This window comes from Aythya fuligula, chromosome 6, assembly GCF_009819795.1.
Source record: "Aythya fuligula isolate bAytFul2 chromosome 6, bAytFul2.pri, whole genome shotgun sequence".
In the NCBI taxonomy this organism is placed as follows: Eukaryota; Metazoa; Chordata; class Aves; order Anseriformes; family Anatidae; genus Aythya; species Aythya fuligula.
This window is the reverse complement of record NC_045564.1, coordinates 9457839-9480601: the sequence shown is the minus strand read 5'-3', so window position 1 is coordinate 9480601 and position 22763 is coordinate 9457839. Positions and strand designations below refer to the sequence as shown.

At 41.9% G+C, this 22763-nt stretch overlaps 1 protein-coding gene across 1 annotated transcript in view; it reads right to left on the bottom strand.

The window, feature by feature from the left end:
- Positions 1-1263: 1263 nt before the first annotated feature.
- IQCA1 (IQ motif containing with AAA domain 1) overlaps positions 1264-22763 on the bottom strand; it is a 103081-nt gene continuing 81581 nt past the window's right edge. Inside the window, exons 15-19 of the mRNA XM_032189977.1 lie at positions 20426-20625; positions 11875-11961; positions 8711-8888; positions 5240-5478; positions 1264-1350 (exon numbers count right to left, since the gene is read on the bottom strand). Coding sequence (XP_032045868.1) covers positions 1264-1350; positions 5240-5478; positions 8711-8888; positions 11875-11961; positions 20426-20625 — 791 coding nt within the window. The remainder of the gene's footprint in view (positions 1351-5239; positions 5479-8710; positions 8889-11874; positions 11962-20425; positions 20626-22763) is intronic.

Sequence of the window (22763 nt, the reverse complement as noted above, 5' to 3'; positions counted from 1 at the left end):
TAACTGCAGGGCGTGCATGGTGCATCTGTTTACAAATACCTGTCCAAATACTACCACGGACTACTTGGTGCTCTGTGTTTCTGAGCAGGCTTAGCTCCCTGAACTTGCTCCTTGTGATAGCTGGACTTTAGGCCTAACCCACTCTAATGAGTAGGAAACGCTATGTCAAAGCACAGGACCAGGGAATCTGCCCCTCCAAGTGGCTCAGGTCCTTCTGTGAAGACAGCATTCGAGTCACAGTGCTCCATGTGCCCAGTAACACAGAAACATCTGCTGTGATCCCACAGGAGTCTGAAAGTATTGAGGTAGACTCTCACCAGTGGGTTCCTTGCACACACAGAGCTTGCAGGACTGGATTTAGAAGAAAAGGCTAAAGAAGTCTGGGCTGGATTGGGTTTAACACAGCAGGAAACAACCTTTTAGAAAGCTGAGGCTCTGTGACCATATTCCCCAATGCCATAACCACTGCTGTTCTGTTGCATATAATCTATTTATTTATTTATTTATTTATTTATTTATTTATTTTGAGCAACAGATACATTGCAGTTTGGGCAAACAAGATAATTGGACAGGGTTTTGTACTACAAAACTGTACTCAGGACATCCACTAAACCTAACCTCACCGTTTGCTTTTGCTCTTGTTCTGCTTTTTAATGTTGCTTTCTGTGATGCATCAAAAAGTGAAAAAGTGCTGGTCCTCATGTGGCTATGTAAATATTCAGCTTCTGGTAGATTGCATTAAGTGTCTTATAATCCATCCCAATTAAAAAGCAGTCTTTATAGCCGTAATAGTTTTATTGAGAACTGTAACACATTAGACTTACAGATATATAAAGCAGTTAGTTTTATAAAGCATATAGGATATTAAAGTAATGAAAGACATTAATGTGACATCAATTTTTAAGGAGAGTTACTTGCTGAAATAAATGAGGATAGCCTAAAAGTTGATGGCATGTTTCAGTCCTGAGTAATGAACCCCTCTGCCCCCTAAAACCTCTTAGAATAAATAATGCTTGAACAAGTCAGTGGCCATTAACTCTTTATCCTCTGAGAGCTACATGTCACATTGATGTCTCATCCTATTTTGTAACTTTTAAAAATACATTCAGAAATGACTTCTGTTTCCTGGGGTAGCTGTAACTTGCGATGCATTATTCTGAAGTGTCTGCTTTCCTATTGTCTCCTCGCTTTTCGGTGAAGTAGAGCTGTGACTGGTGTGCAAAAGTCTTGAGGAAGCTAGTTTTTCTCTTTTCCTTCATTTTCTTATTTTGTTTTTCCCTTTCCTGCTTTCTCACTCTTTGCCAGCGCTCTGCTTCGTGCTCTACCCAGAGGTGTCTTGGCATACCAAGCCTAGAGAATCAGAAACCATGAGTATGTTTTAATAATACTAAAAAAAAAAAAAAAAATCATGAAAGAACGTCTAAGAGACTTTTTACTAGTAAAATGGGACATTCCTTACAAAAATCTTAAAATCCTGGCTGGTTTGTGGAGAAGCAGAAATGAAATCCTTAGATCTCTTGAGAACATTGTTATAACAAGAAGTATAGCAATTGCTCGCTTGAAGTGTGTCTCATTAACAGTAATACTTAGCCGGGCCATTTGTGTTGCTATAGTTATGGAAATGTTAGAAGTTCTATGATCAACCCTATTTCCGAGGTATATAGCTCTTGTCAAAACCCCCTCTGGTCTGGAACTTGGCAGTAGACAAAGCATATGCTTCTCATGGTTCTGCAAATCAATCCAGACAGTTTTTATTTCAATGAGAGAGCTTAAGAAACAAAACAAACCCCAAACATTAAAAACCTGTTTATTGCTTTCAGATGCCTGTTCACAGTCCTGTGACTTGTAAATGATTTTGGTACAGTTGCTCTGCAAACTTGCCAAGCTCCTGGGCTGTAATGTCAACAAGGCAGTTCTCGGCCATGTTAAAACCATGTAAAATGAAGGAGAGGGTAGTGCTTTAAAATTAGTAATGTGCAGGGACTCGTCATTCCCCACATGTACATACAGGAACCTTTATCAGCAAAGTCCTGCCTACGCCGGAGAATGAAATGCCAGTAGGTGCTGACATGACTGATAAAATGCATTCCCTCTTGGCCGTACTCATCCATACGCTGCCCCAGGAATGAATGTCTTTCCTCTGACCACAGACTACTATTCAATGCCACCACTGCGTCTCCTCTGCCCTTTGTTTGGGCTGCTGTCTCTGCCAACCCTCCCAACCTATAACATTCCTTTTAGTCTGTCCTTTCCATATGATCCATCCAAAATGCTGCCTCCAGCTTGAACCTGATAAGGCTCCCCGTAGGAATTCGCCTTGTCCAGTTTCCTGCTCTGTGTTTATGTGATATAGACGGACAGCAGCGAGAGAGAAGTTTTGGGGAGAAGAGGTTTTGGAAGCACAGAGGGAAGATGAGCCCTTGTTCCTCTCCCAGTCCTGGATGGTCCCCGTGGGTGTCCAAGGGTTCCCTGAGTCCCAGAAAGGGGCTGATGACAGTCACCCTATTGGTGCCTCTTGTGCTGTGGATTAAATACTGTCAGCAGGTAAATGAAGCCTGACAGCTGTCAAACGTTCAGCTGTAGTGCTGATCTCTGCTCTAATTGCCTGAATCCACTGAGCATTCCCCCTCCAAGAGCCCTGACTCCACGGATTAAAGCATCACACAACCTCTCACGCACCCACGTCTTGGTGGTGTGACGGGAGGTGTCTGGGAGGAAACCCTGCACTCCCAGCATGGTGGTCAGATGGATTTCACTGTCCTAAACACAGCCAACCCATTCCTCCATCAGAAGAGACACAGATGGGACAGAATGGGGCAGGGAGAAGCCTGGAGATGGCTATTTCTGATCCTTCATGCATGAGTGGGAAACGAAAGGCAAGTTGTGCTCTCAGTTTTTGACCACCGTGGCCTTGGCTGAGGACCTCAGTGCAGCATGAGGAGAGGAGCCCTGCCTGTGAGCAGAGTTAAAAATCCTCACTGCTTGGAGGGATGACATCCACAGCTCTTCAGTATGGGCTTTCCTACATCTCACATGGATTTTGTACCTGTCGCTGCCAGGCAGAGCTGGCTGGGCCACCCTTTGCTCCCGTAGGGCCACTGCTCTGTCTGTAAAAGGATTTCTATCAATCACCCTGGCGCAATAACTTACAATTTCACAACCGCAGATATATAATTGGGGCAGAAATTCAAGTAAATTGGATGAAGAAATCACATTATCACAAATTTTTGCATTATTTATATTCATTTTGGAACACTGGCAGAATATAAATGTCAAACAGGGAGATTCATGTTTCCAGTGAATAGAAATCAAAGATTCATCACAGCGCTAATCTTCGCTTTGAATGCCGCTTTAAGTTTTAGCCACCCCACTTCAAAAGGGACAAAGCAAAGCAACAGAAGAGGTCCAGCAATGGCAATGATTAGAGGCTCGGGAAGAGGGGCTTCTGTGCGAGACGAGATGAAGATCCTGGAGTTAATTAATGCGCAGGCCATTTTGACAATCCTCTTCCCCTGTGCCACATTACAGGTGCTGAGGCTGGGTTCCATGACATTTAAGGGAAACAAATTTAAAACAGATAAAAGGAAATACTTTCTTAAGGGCTCTAATTAATGCAAGGAAATGATTGCCATGGGATACTGAGAACAGCATCATTTTACCAGTGTTCAAATGAAGTGCTGTCTGCATACCCGTGCTGTACAAAACAGGCACATTTGTAGTAAGGGGAATAGTATTTGCGAGTTAAACTTGCTTTAAGTACCAGCTCTCATGTTTCAGGCTACAAATGGATTACTACTTGGAGCTGGGAATGATATGAGCTTTTTCTTCGCTGTAACACTGAACCATTAGCCTTTCCCCGAGGAAAGATATTGGTTTAGATAGGAAGCATGAGGAAAAAAGAGTAATTTGCCAAATATCACAAATGCTGCCTATGCTGAGCGAGCCAAATGGCTCAAAATGGAAATTGGAAAGCGTTCAACAGGGCTGGGAGAAATATGCACTATCATTAGGTTAGCCGTGGAAGAAGACTTGGACAAAGTTGCATGGAACTACATCCTGTTTATTGTGCAGGGCGCTGTGGGGATTCAAAACCAGAGGGCATTCAACGAGCAGCACGAGAAGAAACCCTTTCAGCCAGGGGAACTCAAGGGTTTGTAAGCACGTCTGTGTAAAAGTTGGCAGGGGTGGGGAGACCAGATATCCTTTGTAGGGTCTCTTGGCTTTAGTACTCAAGTTCTGTCCCGTTTGGGGCCCCTGGTGCGGGCTTGAGCTCTCCTGGGTGCACAGCAGGGCCGTCCTGCTCAGTGGACAAGGGTTTTACTAGCAGCTAGTAGGCTTTTAGAGCCTCAGCCAAGTATCGTGCCATTTTCCTGTGGTGTCAGCACCTCAAGCTCTAGTGCTGTACTCAGCGAGCTAGTTCAAGCCCAGTTCAACTGTCCCTAAGCTACACTGAAGTTACCATGGCAAATAAATTGTAGACCTGTAGTTGAGATTGATAAACTGTTCCCATTATTAGGAAAATCAAATGCAATACAGTGAAAGCAGAATTAAGCACCGCATAAAAATAATCCTAGTCTAGGGAAGAATAATTATTACTGAGCTACATGTGGAAAAGGTATCTCTCTGCAGGATGATCCCTGTATATTTGAGGTGCATGTAGTGCACCAACTTTATGGCCTTGGGGGGTGGAAATTGAGGCAGAAAGTAATTTATTTATTTTTTTAATCCCCTACACAAAAACTTGTATGAGAAAATTCCTGTCTGAGAAAATTTTAAAAAACAGGACCTGCTCCCTGTGTGGAACACCCGGAAGATCCCAGATGCCCAAGATTTCTGCCTTCTCAAGAAAATACAGCCAGGCCTGCCAAAAGGGATGAGTGCACCGTGCCACCAGCACATGCATCGTTTACCCGTGCATGTGAGGGCTGCTCTGCTCGTGACGATCTGGGTGCAGGCAGCAGGTTCAGCAACGCAGTGTGCCGGGCGTGCTGCCTGTGCAGAGCTGCTGCCTGTAATAATCACCACTCGCCTGGCACATCCAGCTGCCCAACAGCCGGGGCTGCCAGACATCCAAAAATGGGGGAGATGGGTGCTCAGCGCCGTCGAGCAATACATCATCACTCAAACAGCGATGTGCCAACCCATCAGCAGAATTAGCAGGTCCCTGGATCAAATGTGCCGACAAGGACACAACAGGGGACGATGAAAGACAGCCGGTTAACATAGCTCTTAGCGTCACCTTAAACGTTTCCTCCTCCTCTCTGTACACTGGGTCCTGTCTGGCCAGGGGAGTCATGAACTCGGCAGTCCGCAGCGGCTTCCTGGGCATCTGCAGGAGGCGCAGCTCGCTCAGGACAGCTCGCACCACCTGGACGATGTGTCCCTGGGTGAAACCGTCAGACACCTTCGCGAGGCAGCTTATGTTCAGCAAGTTGGTGATCACTCCTCCGTTCTGCTGGATGATGTGCTTCCATAACACTGCTCATCGGGACCCGGAAAAGAGAGAATGCCAAAGACATTCACTAAGGAAAGCATGAGAAATGCTGCTTTTGGGTTTGGAAATTGAACTGGGGAAATAAAGGTATCGGTCAGTGAAGCCAAGATTCAATTTTTTCTCATTTGCTGCTTCTTTCATCCACAGATTTGCAGCATAGAGGCCTTTAGGCACATCTGTTCTTAAACCATTAGTGATCCATTGCTGGCTACCAGTCAGTACTTTCAGAAAGTCATTAAGGGCACATAACGTGAGGTGGATATGTGTGTGAAAATGGAAAGAACTACTTAAATATTCCTGCGTGTATATGGAGGGAGAGCTCGTCCAGAATTTTCCCATTTGTGTGTGCAGAGAGAAGTGCCTTTATTAACAGCCTGCTTTTATTTCTGTGACCCTGATCACAGGTGACTCCTGCTGAACCAAGGGCTGCTATGGGGACTCAATGTCTGGTTTAGAAGCCAAAGGCCTCCAGCTATGCAAGCACATGTTGCAAATGCCAGGTGTAAATTTCTCTGTGATTGGCATTTTGCTTAATTAAATGGTGAACCTGTTTGTATCTTTTAGATGTGAAACACTGAGACACGGAGCTTTTACATGTTTGTGGAGTGCCTCAAATTTTCCTTACCAAAATAAAGTTATAGTTGTAAAAAGTTTTGTGTTGTTGTTTTGCCCTTTGTAAAGTAATGGACTGTCTCAGAGAAGCTTATTAAAACTTTCATACCATCTCACTATACTTTCCTTTAAAGCTTTATATTGAAAGCACTTGGAAGAAACAAGAATCATGCATAAAGGCCTTTAAAAGGTTCTTGAATGATGATGAGCTTGTTTGAGTATCCTTTGTTTCACATGTAGTATGAAAATACTGGGTGGACAGTTAATGTTACTGGCTGCTGGGTCGGTCACGTAATGGAGAAAAGTTGCCTGACTTTTCCTTGGATTGTAGCGTAGATACTTAGGGACTTGTGCCCATAACTATTGACAACTTTGTACTATCTTTTTCTCTTGGGCAAACTGTGATCTTCCACTGGATTTATAACCATGCTCAATAACTATTGGTCGTATCAGTGATTTATAATGGAGGAATTCATGCACACAACAGCGAGCACTGCTTCTGCATAGCTGTGTATTTGGTGCTGCAGCTTATCTTGCAGGAAGGGTCATGCATAAATATGAGATAATTACCCACCAGGTGATTAATAGCAGGAAACCAGGAGAGGACCGTGACTCTCCCAGTTTACTGATTTCCATTGTATGCTTGCAGTTTCCATCATGCACAGATTGGAGTATTCTGGTTTGTAGCAAAACAAAGGGTTGTAGTGAACACATAAAGTTTGTGCACAGTGGCTATGAATGTTTGTTACGCCATGGCTTTTCTGCCCAAATAGGTTTCTTTAGTTCTCAAATTGGGTGTCAGGCACTGGAAATTGTCACAATAGGAAGGTGAGTGCTCCGTACTGTTAGTATCTTATTTCAACTGAACTTCAGGGAAGGTGTAAGCTAAAGAAAAAGCCAGGCACTTAAATGGGACAATGTCAGATAATTAAAACTACAAGTTTAATCTGCTTTAAAATGTCAAGAGTTAACTTTTTGGGGGCTTTCTGAAGTTTGCAAGTTGAAATCCCTTTGGCTGGCCCTTTTTGTGACTTCAAATTAGTGGTGAGAATCCCAGAATGTGACAGGTTGAATCCCCAACAGTGAACTAGCTAAATTCAGATGCTATCACCTCCTTTCTCTAGGTCTTACTCATGTCCCTTATCTGTTAGTAATTTATCAGAGCTGTAATGTAACATGAAACACATGTTAGCTCGCTTAGAGACCATTTCCCATCCACACTATGAAAATTATTGAATGTGGGAGAGATTTACAATGCGCTAGGCAGTCAAAACCTGTCTTAAGCTTGCCCAAACACACATCATCTCTATACCTTGGCTGCCTCCACGAAAGGCACTACAAAAATGGACTTCACAATACAGTTGCATCATTTTGTAATAAGGTGAGTATGTGGAGTAATATTGTCTGGTTTACTCAGAGTGCAGTTGTGTAGTGAGGTCCCTGAACTGAATGTGGTTTCTTTTAATTCTGTATTCTTCTGGGGTGTGATCCATCAGAGATCAGTGGCATGAAAGGAGTGTTTTCCTTGATCTGATGATCAACAGGGATATTCATGCTAGCAGCTGCCGGTAGGAGAAATGCACCACTGAGAGTCCTAACTTAGAAGTGTTTGGTATCGTTGTGAATAGTCCTAAATCTTTTTTCCACATCATCTTTAGACTGAACCTGAAAAGCCCTTCTTTTTACAAGTCCCCACATCTAGAATCCATAGTACCCGGAGAAGTGTATTAAATCACATGATATAACCAGAAAAAAATACATACTTCTGGGAACAAAAGCCCATCTGCCAGCCACTTCTGAAGGATGTGAACAACTACCATTTTTCTTGCAGTAATTGATTCACATTATTAAGTTTAATTTGGAACATTTCATCCTAGTCAATGCTTAGCTATTTCAGACTGCAAGGCAGTTCAAACCTGAAGACAAACTTCCATGCTTAAAAGTTTGTCTTTTTTCCTAGCCACGTAAGTTGGTTGAACAAAAGGCACAGTTCTCCTTAGAAGCTTTGACTCGCAGCATTGCTGGTACCCAATGAATTTAACAGACCTTGGGAGGGCCTGTCTACCACTGTAAACATTTGGTAGGCTAGAAATGCAAAATCTTGGATGTCTCTACAATGTCCCTCATGATCTGTAAGTTCAAAAATGGAATTTGATAGCAACAAAACCCAATCATCCAGACATTGTTCTGTTTATGGAGAGGCCCAAAAATGTATTGTTTAGAATTTGGAAACTAGATAGGAACAACAGAAATTCCCTGTGTAAAAAGAAAAGCTTAAAATAGAAAATGTGCACTGAAACAGAATCCTATCATTCATTTACTGAAAAAAAAAAAAAAAAAACAGCTTGGGCTGATTTCAATGCACTCTAAACAAAAACTTGAGAAGAAATGTTAGTCACCACAGGAGAGCATTTTAAACCATTTTCCCAGCTTCCACTCTTAATATCTGATCTTTGGGGTAGTGTGTTCCTGTATTACTTAAATTATCCAGAACTGAGAAGTACTTGGGGTACAAACTATATTTAAAAACAATTCTGATGATAACCAGACAATAAACATGGATGTTAAGCAGTAGTAATTATCACAATGATTTGAAATACTTGCCAAATCTTGAAGCATAGTCAGGCCTAGGAATCATAATAATTTTCTGGTAAACTTTGCAGAAAGGTTTGAGATTAGCATCGAAGGGACGTCTGGTGGTTCCCACTAGCAGCACTCTGTCCTGTGCTTTCAAAGCCTTAAGGAATTTGGGGAGAATCTTTTCCAGACGTTTTGGGCTCATCTTCAGAGTGTACATGTAAACACAAGGAGGCAAGAATTGTTATTAAGACTGACAATTTAGAGTGAATGAGGTGAAACTATGTTAGATATAAGTAACATAGACATGTACATTGGACATAGACATGTTATATACAATGGGATTTTGGGCTCTTTTTCAGAAGTCTATTTGCATTTAGTATAAACAGACTAGATTCTCAACCTAAGTAGAAAGCCTTTGTCTTCTGCAATTCGAGTTGATTTCTGCCTATGTATTTGTGGGTTTGGGTGCTTGTGTCTTTTACTAGTGCATCTGCTGGTCCTCTTATTGAAAAGCAGGAAGGAAGCAACAACTCATTTAAAGCAGGAAAGCCTGACTTCCAGTTCAAGGAGAAATATTGCTTGGACCTGTGCACCTGATGAATCTTAACAGATAGAAAAATTACCTGGGTGTGTAACCTTGTCTGGAATTCTCACAGCTCTTGGACTTTATGATCTACCAACCCTTACTGGTGTTTTAAATGTGAAAGATATGCTCCCTGATTTCTGCTGTCATTTTAGTTTGCTGAGACTCTAACCCAGGAACACAAGCTCTTTGAACTCAACATTCATTTCTTTGTGATAAATACTGTTTGACCTTATTATAAAAATTGAACTACTGTTTACAGAACAGATGACTGTTGAGCAAAACTTCTTATTGGATAGTTACATTTGGTAATGCTCAAGTGAGTATTGGTTGGAGAAGATTCATCAAATTGCTGTGATGTCGCTCTACAGTTAACAAAGGCATAACTGAATAAATGGGTTAGGGTGGTATATTGTATTCAGAAAAGTCTAATGACTCAGAAGCCTCTCCAGAAATGATTGAGACTTAACATCTAAGTCAGTCACACTCACTTGAAAACCTTTCACTGGGTCACCTTGTGATTTTTACTATATAGTAAGCAGGTACCTGAGAAATCTTTCCTCAATTTCAGACAAGCCTTCCTAATGTTAATAAGATGTCTTCTGCTGTGAAAATAGACTCTATTAGAAAATGCAGAGTGTTTTTTTTTTTTTTTTTTTAATTGTCTGCTTCCTTTTTCACCCCTTACTTATGAAAATAAGTCCTAATTTATTCCTTACATTTCGAACATCAAGTTTTTGGATGACATAATATCCACAGATTCGCACTAATTCATGGTTTGCTAGCACTAATTCATGGTTTGTTAGATGTGCTCATCTTAATTTTAAAATTTTAAATGGCTGTGCCAGTTCCAGACACAAGTGAAAAGTTCCACTCTCGTGTTAAGCCTACTAAGATAGACTGGCAGTTGTGTGCCAGCAGCTCCTGTTACACTTTGAAACTGATGTGTGTCCACAGTGCACACATTCAATGGATATGTACTGAAAGCTAATAATATCTCCTCCGCCTTGAAAGAAATATATCAGCAGCCAGAGAAGCTGTCAAACAGGCAAGCCAGGATCTCAGCCATCATGTGCACCTGAGCTGGAGAAAAGTGGGGTGATTTGTGAAGGTGACCCTTATTTGCGTAAGTATGAGTGGCTGAACTGCTTGCACATCATCCTTGGCAACTGGGTTACCATAACATATTTGATATTTGACTGCTTTGCATCCCTTACAGAGGATTGGAGAGAGACTATTTTTGAGTGGGCATTTGAAGAATTTGAGTTGTCTTTTTACCAGGTTCTCAGTCACGGTACCAGAAATGTCATGCTGGGATTAGTAAAGTCACTTCCAGTCCCTCCAGCTTCTGAGGGCTGAATTTAGCTCGTCTTCTCCAAAGCCCACCTCTCCTGAGTGCTCCTAGGGAAGGCTCCCCATACTGCCAGTTGCCTCTGCCTGTCCCTCCTCTTTCATGCTCCCTGGCTCCGAATATTGGTTATGCTGTGAGGTAAGTGGGACATGAGTGACTCCAAGCCTGGAGCCCCCCACTCGCACCAAGTGCAGAGGAGACATTTCATTAAATACCTGCAGATCTAGTGATTGGATTGCAGGGACAGGGGTGATATCCCTGACTCTGAGGAGGGCACGGGGAGAAATTTTTCCTCACTGGAGGCTTTCAAAACAGTTAAAAATCATGAGTGAGCCAGGCAATCTTTGGTCCCTAGTTTTAATTTGAATCCTCATCTGCACATGCTGTGAAAATTTGAGCTGAAGAGAAAGGTTTGTTTTTGGTGTAAGGACCACCAGAGGGCATCGATCAGTGCACACCCATCAGCTTGTGCAGCCCTCACAGAAGTTAACAGCCACATCCAAGGTGATGAGGTCTTCCAAAACACCAGGTGTGTGTCCATCACGTAGCCTAGACACGCAGGACTTGCCTTAGGAAAAAAGGTTTAATTTTTCACATGGAGTTCTAAAATCAAAATATTTTGCAAGCAGCATGAACCTAATCAGGATTTCAGGGGAATTGCTCTCTGCTGTGGTTGCTGAGTTGCCGTGCCTATTGGGCAGTGTTTTAATTTTCTTTCTAGTGGGGAAGCTACACAAGACAGGAAGGAATGGAAGCAATGGAAATGGGACTCCTGGGAGTCCAACGAAAATAATCTGTAAACATAACTATTTAATATATGCTCTTTGTTTTCACAGTGGAAATTTATCCTTGTTCCTTTATTGTTCACTTTGGCTCCATCCAATTTCTCAAATTAATAGAGCTGAACAATTTAAGCTCATCCTAACTTTTAGTTTCTCTCCTCATATTTTGAAATTCTCCATTATTCTCTTCTGCTTTTCAGTGCACTGATGAGCAGCGACTGGACTATTTTTAAATAAAGCAAGTACGGGTGTGTAGGAGAGAAATGTGACTTCTTAAGAGCCCCCAAGAGGTCACAAGACTCTCTTAAAAGAAAAAAAAAAAATGTTAGTGAGACAAGCTATTAACAAGCAAGCTTTGGCAGGTCTGGTCATATTGGTATGTGCTAAGCTAAGAAATACACCTGTTCCTTTGTGTCTGCTGTAAGGCAACAGGAGAAATTATCTGCACTGAAATAAAAAGGGAGCAACTCACCTGTTCTTCAGCCTTCGGCACTGATTTATAAAATGTTTTTTCTGTCTCTCCAATCCACACGACTGAAGGCTGCAGCTGCTTAGCCACCTAAGAGAAAATGGGAGAGAGGACGCAAGAAGTTGATTAAAATGGCTACAATTTCATACCCGGGTGCCTGTAATTATGCTTTTGAATCCATATTTCAGCAGTTAAAATTAGCTTGGTTTACTTTTTTTTTTTCTGGGAACGTTCAGCACTCATGGATAGCACTGGCTCTGCTCAGTAGACCTGGCAAATCAAACAGTTTCTGTTTAGGAATCTAACGTGGAGAACCCAACCCAAATCAGATCATGCTGACTGCTATGCTTGTGCTGCATTTCCCAACCCAAATTCAGCTGCTAAAACCTGGACTTGGAGGTCAGTGGCAAGCAGACCACCAGCAGCTTTACGCTGGTTGCCCATAGGATCCTTCCCCAGGTTTCTGAGGTCAAAACAGATGGGGAGAGAGGCACGATGTGGCTACTGAATGCTCATCTTTCGGTAAAATAGGCTGGTATGCAATCTTCTGGCTTACAACATAGCATTTAATTTGCAGTTATCCAAGGAATTAAAATGGAGCCTGTTAAATTTGAAGGGGGGTCTGTAGAATTGGGCTTTCCAGCTCCAAAGTGAGAGCACTATACCTCTGGTTCACAGCAGGATGGCAGCAATGCTACAGGCTTTTTCACATCTTGCACTCTCCCTATTGCTATAGAAACGCCAGTGGTTTAGACATTCTACTGCCAAATTTTAATCACTTTCCAGTGGCTCTTCTGAGCTCTGCTGCTTTGCTCAGCAACAGAAGTGATGGCTGGAGGAGTCAATGGGTAACGAGGCAGCATTCTTCTCTCCTGATTTTTTTTTTTCTTTTCTTTCCTTTTTTTTTTTTTTTTTTTTTTTTTTTTTTTGCCCAGTTGAAGCTGCTGTTTCCAGGAAGGAAGCATACAAAATCCATAGGTTGTATTTATCATAAGCCTAGTGTTTGATTGACAGACAGTGCAGGAAGAATTAAGTCATGAACATCTTCCCTTTAAGCCCCACAGTTCATTTTTATGGACACGTTTCAAAAACACCAAGAGTGCGTGTGTGCCTGTACAGTAAAAATGGACGGAAGACAGCGGAAAAGAATAGTGGATAAAAGCTGTTAAATTTACTTGCTCTGCTGTGCTGCTGATGGGGTGAGGTGGAAACAATGCCGTCTTTGGCATGTGGCACTTTATTTGCAGCTACATGTCTCATGTCAGCCCTAGAGTATGTCAAGTGGTACCTCCGAGTTCAGAATGGCTTCATCAAGGAAAATAAAGCTTTCTCTTCTGTTAGAAAGCTGGGACTATTTAGCATTAATAACGGGGATTAAAGAAAACAGTGCATCATATCATGAAAAATAATATGAATATCCTGCAAAAACGGATATGTGCGCCTAGGCAGTTCTGTGAACATTTATCTGTGTGTAAAACTGTAAAGGGTAACTTCTCAGTCCTGCAACGTATTGAGTATGCAAGCTTGAATAAAATGATGGATTAAAATAGTACAGCAATACTAACTGCCCTTTTAAGGTCAGATGATTTTTATCTATCTTCTATTTATCTATTTTCAGAGGTCTGTTTTATATTCCTAAGCCTGCATACAGGTACAGTGGAGAGAGCAAGCTTAGGGTTTTCATTGAATTGAACTGTGCAGCAGCCTTAGACACAGGTTTTTCTGCTGAGTATCCTGTTATCTAAGGGCTCAGACACCTGCAGAAAATGCAAATCAGCCCCACTGATTTGCACTTGCAGGTGAATTCAGTCAGCACATGGCAGCTTATAAATACGTCTGGAGGCAAGCAGAGAAGAGTAATGTTGTAGTGGTCATGTAGCAATGGTGGTGTGATGGGTGTTCTTTGGATAATTAAAATTTGGGAAGAAAAAGGTAAGCTGTAGATTAGTTGCTAAAAGAAACTTGTGCCTTCTTAAAGAACAATATTTGCATTTCACGTACTGACTCTGAAATCTGTTTTAATGTGTGGAAATTGACTCAGAATTCCTTACTAAATTCAGTACTGCTAATGTATGGGCTATCACCTGGGCTCTCCTGATGTTTCTAATGCTTCTCTTTACCTTCTGAAGCATAAGATAACAATAAATTTTTCACTTTTGTTGTCTGTGTGTGCCTGGGGAGGAGGTCAGTTGAGGTAAGGTGAGACTGCTCCCCTTGAAACCTACTTTTCCCTGGCTGGGGTTTGGGCTAGTGGCATGCTGTCTAGTCAAGTTTACCAGCTGCGTGTGCATGCGTTACCACCCTGGTAGACTCTGTCACCATGGGATCTGCTCTTGCTGTGATGCATTCTCCTCTTGTTGTTCATGTTCATGACCCTGGTGATGTCTCAGATACTGACACGGGTTACTGCTCAGTTTAAGTCAATGTAGAGAAGCACTGTGTGTTTTGCTCTGAGAGGTGCTGCATCTGTACGAAGTCTGGGGAGCAGTGTAGCTGTTCTGCAGTGTTTCCTCCATACCTGTGTGTCTGATGCTGCAGTGTGATGTGACAAGGAGAATTGGGGTGGGGGAGGCTACCGAGGCTGTTGGAGCTTTTGGCAGGGATTGAGCTCTGCTCAGGTACTTCAAAGGGAACCATGTCGTTTCTTCCATGGGGCTGCTGCAGTCTGGAGATGCAGAACTTCCCCATTTGGCTCAGAGGTGATTTCAGTGGTTAGCAGCTCTCTAAAATGGAGCCTGAAGGTTTTAATCAGCCTACGGTTTCATTTTAACTCTTAAGGAAAAACGTTCAGTATTTTCACACCTTTTGTTGTCCTCTTTTTTTTTTTTTGTCCCCTTTTTTCCCCACCAATTATGTGGAAATGCAATGAAGAAGCTCAGTTCTGGCTGGCTCTTAAACAGGTATTTTTTCTGGGCTTTCTGTTTTAAGGCAATGACTTAAATCTATAAAGTGGCCTGAATCTATTTTCCTGGCATTGGTAGGTGCTAATGTAACTGAAGTCAGCATGCTGCTTTTCAGTCATCTTCCTATTGCCAGATCAGGCACCCAGAATCTATCAGCATCTAATTTACATTGTTGGCAGATAAGTAGCAGACTGCACATCCCCGTGAAAGTGCTTCATTTGAATTATCCATGGACAGTTTGAATCCATGGATAATTAAATGCACTGTACATAATTAATTTGTAATTGAAATGTTATTAGCTTTGCTGCATTCTCCAGTTTGTTGGAGCTGCCAGTAGATGGCTCTTTAACCCTTCTAATACTGCACTGACTCAGCAGCGGTCTGTGCTGGAAGCTGCTGTCTGACGGTCAGCACTGAGCAATGGAGGCTTCATTTGCTCTTCCAGGAAATTATTGAGAGAGTCTTTTCTTGCTGTCTGTCAATATACAAAGGTCAATCGGCATTTTTGTTAACTTGGGTTAACTTTTTCACACCTGAGGGCCAGAGTTTAATAGTGAAATCAGTACACATCAAAGTACAGAAACCTGATTCTAGCAGGGGCTGTATGCTCACAGCTCTTCCGAACTTGAAGGTTTTGGTTAAACTTGAAGGAATTTTGCTAAAAGATGCAAGTCTAAGTTTTCCTGAAGATGAATTTGTTGCTGAAAACTGCTTGATCTGAAGTTTATATTCACAGAAATGCTCCAAAACAGCTAAAGCAGAGATGTTGAAATCTCTGATCAGACTTTAACTGCAGGAGCAAGTATTTCAGTACTACAGGGATGATGCCAATGTACTCTGGCTTCACAGAGAGGAAAAATAACTATAAATACTTTCTAACAGGATGCAATGAATTTTTCAATGTTAGAGTAGCAGTGTAAAGCTTCTGTCATGGAAATAAGTCAAATTGAGCACTGGTGATGTTCATTGCTTCCGGGGGCTTCCAGTGCCTGGGCTTCTAGCAGGCTGCACTACACCAAGATAAAAGTATTGCTCTGGACAGCTGGAAGAAAGGCTGAGGGTGCTATTCCAAATTTCAGTTGTAATGAAATGTAATGAAAGGGTAATTTTTGGCCCTAAATAGAGATTTTTGACAGTGTACTAGATTTCAAAATCCTTGCTTCTAAATGCAAGGATTATATAATTTGGATTTGGATAAGCTCAATCTTTTTTTTAGTATAACACTTTTATTCAGTATTATCTGCTAAACAGCATAACCAAATAGCCTGATAATGCAGTCTCCTAATGACGGTGTTGAAATACTTGTGCAGCACTGTAACACTCCTTCAGTACAGGCGGCTGCACAGCATACGCTGAGCTGTCGATACACATACACGATTTCTGTGCTGGTATTTCCTCCTGACCACTGCTTTCCCAACCTTTTAGCCTGGTCAGTGTTGCACTCATAACCCTTTCCCGTGTGTGGCTTTTCTGCACAATGTGCTTTCTGTTGCTGTGGCCCTGCTGAAAGAGGGCTTGTCTCACTCTGGCAGTGATTAACCTGATGGCTGCCTTATGGCTGCTAATGGAAGACCAGTGCTTGTGGCTTTTATTGCCTTGGAGTTAAGCCCTGTGAACTACCTGTGTTTTAACACCTCTGTGTCACTGAATCAGCCTTCTGTGTTTTCTCCATGATCCTTTCTGGATTTCCCTTAGTTTGTTTACCTCACTATCTTCCTTCATACCCTTTCTGTAAGCTGTAGCACTGCTGCAGCTGTGTTTGTGCCTTGATGGGAACAGGGGAGAGCCAAGCCCTTGGTTGGTACAAGCTGGCAGAAAGCTCCATTTGAGCTCAAGCTGGCTCAGTAAATGGAAAATGTGGCTTAAATGAGAGATTCCAGGATGTTCTGGTTTGTGCTTGAAGGATGAGATTCGTTTTGAGAACTGCAGGGAATTATTTGGATGTTAGAGACCGATCTTTTCTTCTCAGAAGCACAGTTGACCTGGTGGACTTTGTCTTTATGGAGGACACAAGAGCTTGGGCCTGGTGTTCCAGCTTCTTTCAATAGCTTTCCTATTCAATATTAATCTTCCCTACATTTCCTTTGAATAGGCAGATTGAAATGTTGGTGTTTTCCTGTTCTGGTATGAGAAGTCATTTCCTCCATATGACATTTAAAATGCCTGCTTTGAGTAACACAAGTTTCTTTTTTGGATCAGGGCTGGTATGTCTCTTGCAAGTCTCCTCCCAGAAATACGGGGAGTGGGGGATGAATTTGGCTCTTGCATCTGAAACAAATTAAAGCTTCATTTTTTCCAGTGCTGTTCACTTGTTTAGGGTGTCTCCCACAAAACAACTGCCAGCACTCAACACTCTGTTATGGACAGAAAGTTTCCTGATGGTCATTTTATGCTCTCCAGAGTTTCCTTTCATTATAGAAACTCTGTTGTTTGCTGATATGATAAGTAAATGAAAATGCAGGGTTACTTCACCTCTATCACAGAGCACCATTAATTCATATTTAGTAAATCCTGGTGTTTAACAGTGGTTACATGGGTTGTATGATAACAGAAACATAACTGCCATGTTTCCTGTCATTCACTTACAACTGTAGGCTTCGCTAGCTCACATAAGGCACTTCTGGAGAGAGCTGGAGCAGAAAGCTTGCTTGACAACATTCACAGTTGCTGTTTGCAAAAAAAAAAAAAAAAAAAAAGGCCAGTAGTCTCCGATTATAGAGATCAGGTGAATCCTTCAGTAATCATCTGCATGCAAAGCACTTCAACGAGGTGTACTGCAGTAGATCTGACAGTAGCATTTTATATTTACAGCTCTCAGACTGCATGTCAGCTGCAGGATACCATTTGCTTTCATGGCTTGTATGCTGTACATACCACTCTATTGTAGTCTTACAATAAAGCAAGTATGTATACCTGATATTTTCACCATGGGTGAAAATAGCTTTTTGCAGGAAAGTATTTCATGTTTCTAATGTCAAAGAAATTGCAATATGTGTTTGTCTTGCATTTGCTGTAGCTCAGGTAACAGTGGACACCTGCAAATAAGAATATAAAGGTTTCCTTTTCCTTCTTGCTTGATATTCTCAGTTAATCAAAACTGATTAAGAAAACGATGTCTAAGAGTATAATCCAGTTTCTGTACTGCTTTAGAGCACAGGACTTGATAGTGCTAGCAGCTGTAAAAGGTGGATTCTGAGCACTACTGGAAGCATAATAGATGGCCACAGAGCAGTAGGAGAATAAGGATTATTATGACAGTACTGCTCAGTGTGATGGCATACTTAGTGTGTCAGTGCTCTGACTGTTGCCAGATAACTTTCAGCTGTTGCTGCACAGAAAAAACTTGAAGGAAGGTGGATGTTTGTGGGGATATGGCTCCAGGACATGAAGGGCACAGCATAAGCAGCTGTGAGCCATGGCAACTGGTATCATAGACCAAATCAAAGGTGGGAGCTGACTTGGTAGTTGACTGAGATGACAGGTAGGATGGAGATCTCTCAAAGAGTTTCAGCTCATTAGTCAAGAAATAACTTGACCAAACTTTTGCATGAAGTTATTCTGTCCCAGGTGCAGGACTATCAAACTGGATGGGATTACTGCATACTATAAAGAAACAGCAACTGATTGTAAAACAAGAGGAGTAGGTGGCCTTGGTAGGGACTTGAGTTTCCCAAAGACAAGGAAAATGACACTTAGCATCTTCAAAACCAGGTGAAGAGGGACTGTAACTTGAGTGGTGGCAGCCTGAGAGTGCTAGCTGTGTAGATGGAAGATTGTTTCTAGTCTGGCTCTGAGCATAATCAGCAGATGGGACAAATTAGTGACGTGTCCATGTGGACAGAAGGTGGCAGGGAGAGGTCAAACAACCAAAGGAATCAAGAATGGAAACAAAATGTAGCTGATGTGAATGATGCTAAGACAGGTGCTATGCCAAAATGAGCTTGCAGAGAAAAGAGCACAAAGATGAGCATTCCTTGGGAAGAGACTATGCTGTGCTATTTGCTCTGTTATTAAGGGAGTGGAGTGTGGAGCAGTACTGCTGTTGCAGCTGGAATGAGTCACCTTTTGATAAGCAAGTGCCTGGACAGCCTTTATTCCATGTGATTGACTCTGAGCAACTTCTATCCTAGTACATTATGCAGGTGCCCTGAACTGTCATTGCTACTTTTGCAGGAACTACAGTAGAGAAGTATATGTAAGCTTGGATTGCTTCTCACTAATTTTGGAGGAGGTGTTGGATAATGGTAACATTTGATCTTCTGTAATCTGGGAAAAAAATGAGGGTTTTTAAGCATCTATCTTTATGATTATACACACATGTATACAAACATGTATGCATATATATATATTATATATGTTCCAGCTAATGTATATTATGTGTAGATGAATATAAAAAACACACCTTAATATCTTCATCTGGAACCTTTTAGGAGTGAAAAAGACTGCCCTCCTTTCTCCTGTGTTTAAATGCCTTGTGCTCCAGCAGGGACTGGATGATGGAAAGGATGGTGTGTGTGCGGTGCCTGCAGCCAGACATGTGCTTTGCTGTTGATGAGGGCACAGAAACTGAGCGGAGAAGGGTGAAATGTGCAGAATGGAGGGAGGGGAGGGAGTATTAGTTCAGTCTGATGGCACTAGCTTGTGACAGGGAGTGCTAGATCCAGTGTTATCAAAGGGCCATGATCACAGCATCACAGCTTTTCCTTAGGCACTACTCTGACCAGGAAGAAATTGGGGTCCTTGGGGATTGCTTTACTTTTAACTGAGAAACCTGTCTTTTCTGGAGATGGAGACACCTGTCAGAGAACCTGCTATAATACTAGACTTAATAAAATACAGCTGATAAATCCCTGGGAAAGCCAATTTGAATACAGCCTTTTAGTAGGCCTCTGGCACTGGAAAAATATTGCATTTGGCTTTTTCTAGTGTATGCGCTGTGTTTTTTCTTTTTAAGAGTATTTCTTCTGGAAATGTTTACCAGCTTCCTTCCTTAGCAGAAATGCTGAGGACTTAGAATGTGGAAGAAATCCTGCCAGGATAGCGTCTCCCTTTCTGATGAGGATTTGGGATATGTTTTTCACAGCTCATACGCCTTCTTTCATTTCCAGACTTCTCATACATTTCTGCTAATGTAATCCTGAACTAAGATTCCCTCTTCTGAGAAGCTTGCTGATAGGTAAACAGAGCAGTACAGTACAGGGGAGAGCTGTTTTGCAGCGATAGTCCCAGAGGAAACTTCTGACCACCCTTAGTCTAGTATTTGATTAAATGCTGCATGGCAAGCATTCCTGACTGATGTGCATATAAACAGAGAACAGAATTTTCTTTATCTATGATGCTTTTCATATTTGAGGCAACACACAGCTTGCATAAATGTTAATGTGAAAAATATGGCTACTATATGCAATTTCTCAAGGGGCATTACATCCTCTACAGTGGCACACACACTGGCTGTCAGCAAGTGGTTTTGAAGACTTGAAAACAAGAAGACAGTTTAAAATTTGGGTTGGGACCCCTTTGGATCCTATATGAATGGTGTACCTGCTGAAACCAGAGTTCGGTATGAAGGAACTATCATACAATTTCCTATTTGTGCTATAAAAGAAGTGATGAACTGCAACAACTTTGCAGGGAAGTACACAAAATGGTACCTTGAGAACCATGTGAAGCATCATTTGCAGGCCACTCTTGCCTGGATATTTCCCAGCGATGTTGGAAGCAGATAAATTGAAGAGGTTGGCTCCTGTTTCTGTGCAGATGGCATCGACCAGCATTTTCTTTCCAACACCAGCAGGTCCAGCCAGTAATAAGGCTTTCACCAAAGGAGCCTTCTCATGAACTGTTTGGGAACCTGTAAAAAGTCATATGGCACTATTATTGCTTTCATTTAAGTCTGCCATAAGGGTAATGGAATGGTTCTACTTTTTTTTATTCACAGTAAATATTTTATAATGCGAATTCATTGTTTCATTAATGTAGCACAAGTGCTCTGGAGTGAACTTGTGTATAACGATAACTGTGGCCCCTTCAGCTAACATCCCTGTTTGCAGCAAAACCCAGCCATCCCTACTTGTACCTTTGGATAGGCAAATGTTAGCTCTAAATCTATGTGGGTTAAAAGAACACTACTTCACTGGCAGATTTCTGAGATAAGAGTGCTGAAATGACACTGCTGTATGTGGATGTGTACAGACAAGCCTGGTGCTCTGCACGGGGACACTTGCTTTCAGTTACACCGCAGTTGTTACCGAACTCCATCAGCTGTTAGACAGACATATAATCAGATGTACCTGTGGCTTTATGCTTGGCATTTGTTGTCAGAGCAAGTCTTCACTTTCTGCTATTGGCCTTGGGCACAGATTCCTGCTGCACATAGTACTAGCAGAATTCCTTCCTGCTGTCTGAAACGACACTTTCCAGCTCCCCCAGTTTTAGAGAAAACAAACTAATGGGACTATCTATTACGGCTGCATTTGTCAGTGATTTTGAAACCAGATGTTACCACGTATTTTACTTTCTCTCCTCTGCCTTCTGTCTGTGCCTCCATTTTTGGACATTTTTCCTCTTAAATGCTGTTACTGTTCAGTGAGTATTGAAGACTGACCATTTGTCACTTAGGCTAGCTCTACTCCAAAATCCTTCACTGCTGATATCTTTTCTAAGCACTGCTGCTGTGTGGTGTCAGCTCATCTGCAGAGGAGCAAATGCTATTCTCCAGCTGGAGTATGGCAGCTGCACGTGGCAGAGCAGGTAAAATATATCTGCTGGGAGAAAGAGGATCTTTTCCTGTTCCCTTAATTTTATTTGGGTGAGCAAATGCCAGGACTGCTACGCTTTACTTGCTCTGCCAGTAGTGAGTGCTCAGCATTTTGAAATCTGTTTCAATAGCTGCTCCAGGTAAATTCATTCTGGGCTGTAAGAAATCTGCTCCATCACCTGGGAAAGCTTAGTGGAAATCTGTGTTGTGAAAACAGACATAGAGAGCGATTTAGGTGGTTGATGGTGGTACCTTGTCTTCCCTGCAGTGCTGCCATTGTATCATTTAGGTACTTTACAGCACTGTTACAGTAAAGCCCCGGTGAAACTCCAGAGGTGGAAGCACGCAGGAAATATGAGATGCTTCATCCATACCCACACCACAGCAAAATCACTGTCTCGGTGTTAAAAAAAAAAAAAAAGTAAATAATAATCCTGTTGGTAGTGGTGATTGTTATAAAGTCAGTTTTGAAATGGTGTGTGTGCATCCACTTCTGAAGGCTTTTGATGTCTCCCAAAGTACGGGATTAGTGGGAGAAACTAGCTCCAAAGGCGTTGGTGTGTTTCTGAGGGAGATTAGCCTGGAAAAGTCCCCCATGTATGTGAAGGTAAGGAGGAACTCTCAACTTTAAGAACTTTAAAGAAGGGGATGGGAATAAGGGGGCAGCTAGGTAAGAGCAGTATTTAACAATAAATCAATTGGGCTGTGTGTCTGTGCCCTAATGGCTTAATGTTCCAAATAAATGGCAATGAACTGAGAGCTGAGATGAATGCCATTATTTCAGCACTGTGCAGGATGTAGTGAAGTTGTCAGCCGCACAGCCTTTAATATTTGGTTGTATAATTGTAATAGATTGGTACAAAACATAGATTTATTATGAGGGGTGCAGCAGACTCCTCTGTGGCTTAAGATGAAGTATCTTTTACAATTATTTCTACTTTCAGCTGCTTATAATTTTCTCAATGCCATTTAAGCTGGGACTTCCCTTGACATCAGGTGAAAATTGAGGAAACTTTTACTTCTACACATACACAATCATATAATTAACTAATTCTGAGACTAATTAAGTAAAATGCCATTCATAATGTATTGTCCTAAAGGTGAAACCATTCCTTTGATTTTGTTTTGGCTCAGGCACTTTTTTTTTTCCCCTCAAGGCATTTTTCAAATTGCTATTGCAAATACGCTCTCACTAGTCCAGGGTCTCCTCTCCTTATTTTTTTTTTTTTTTT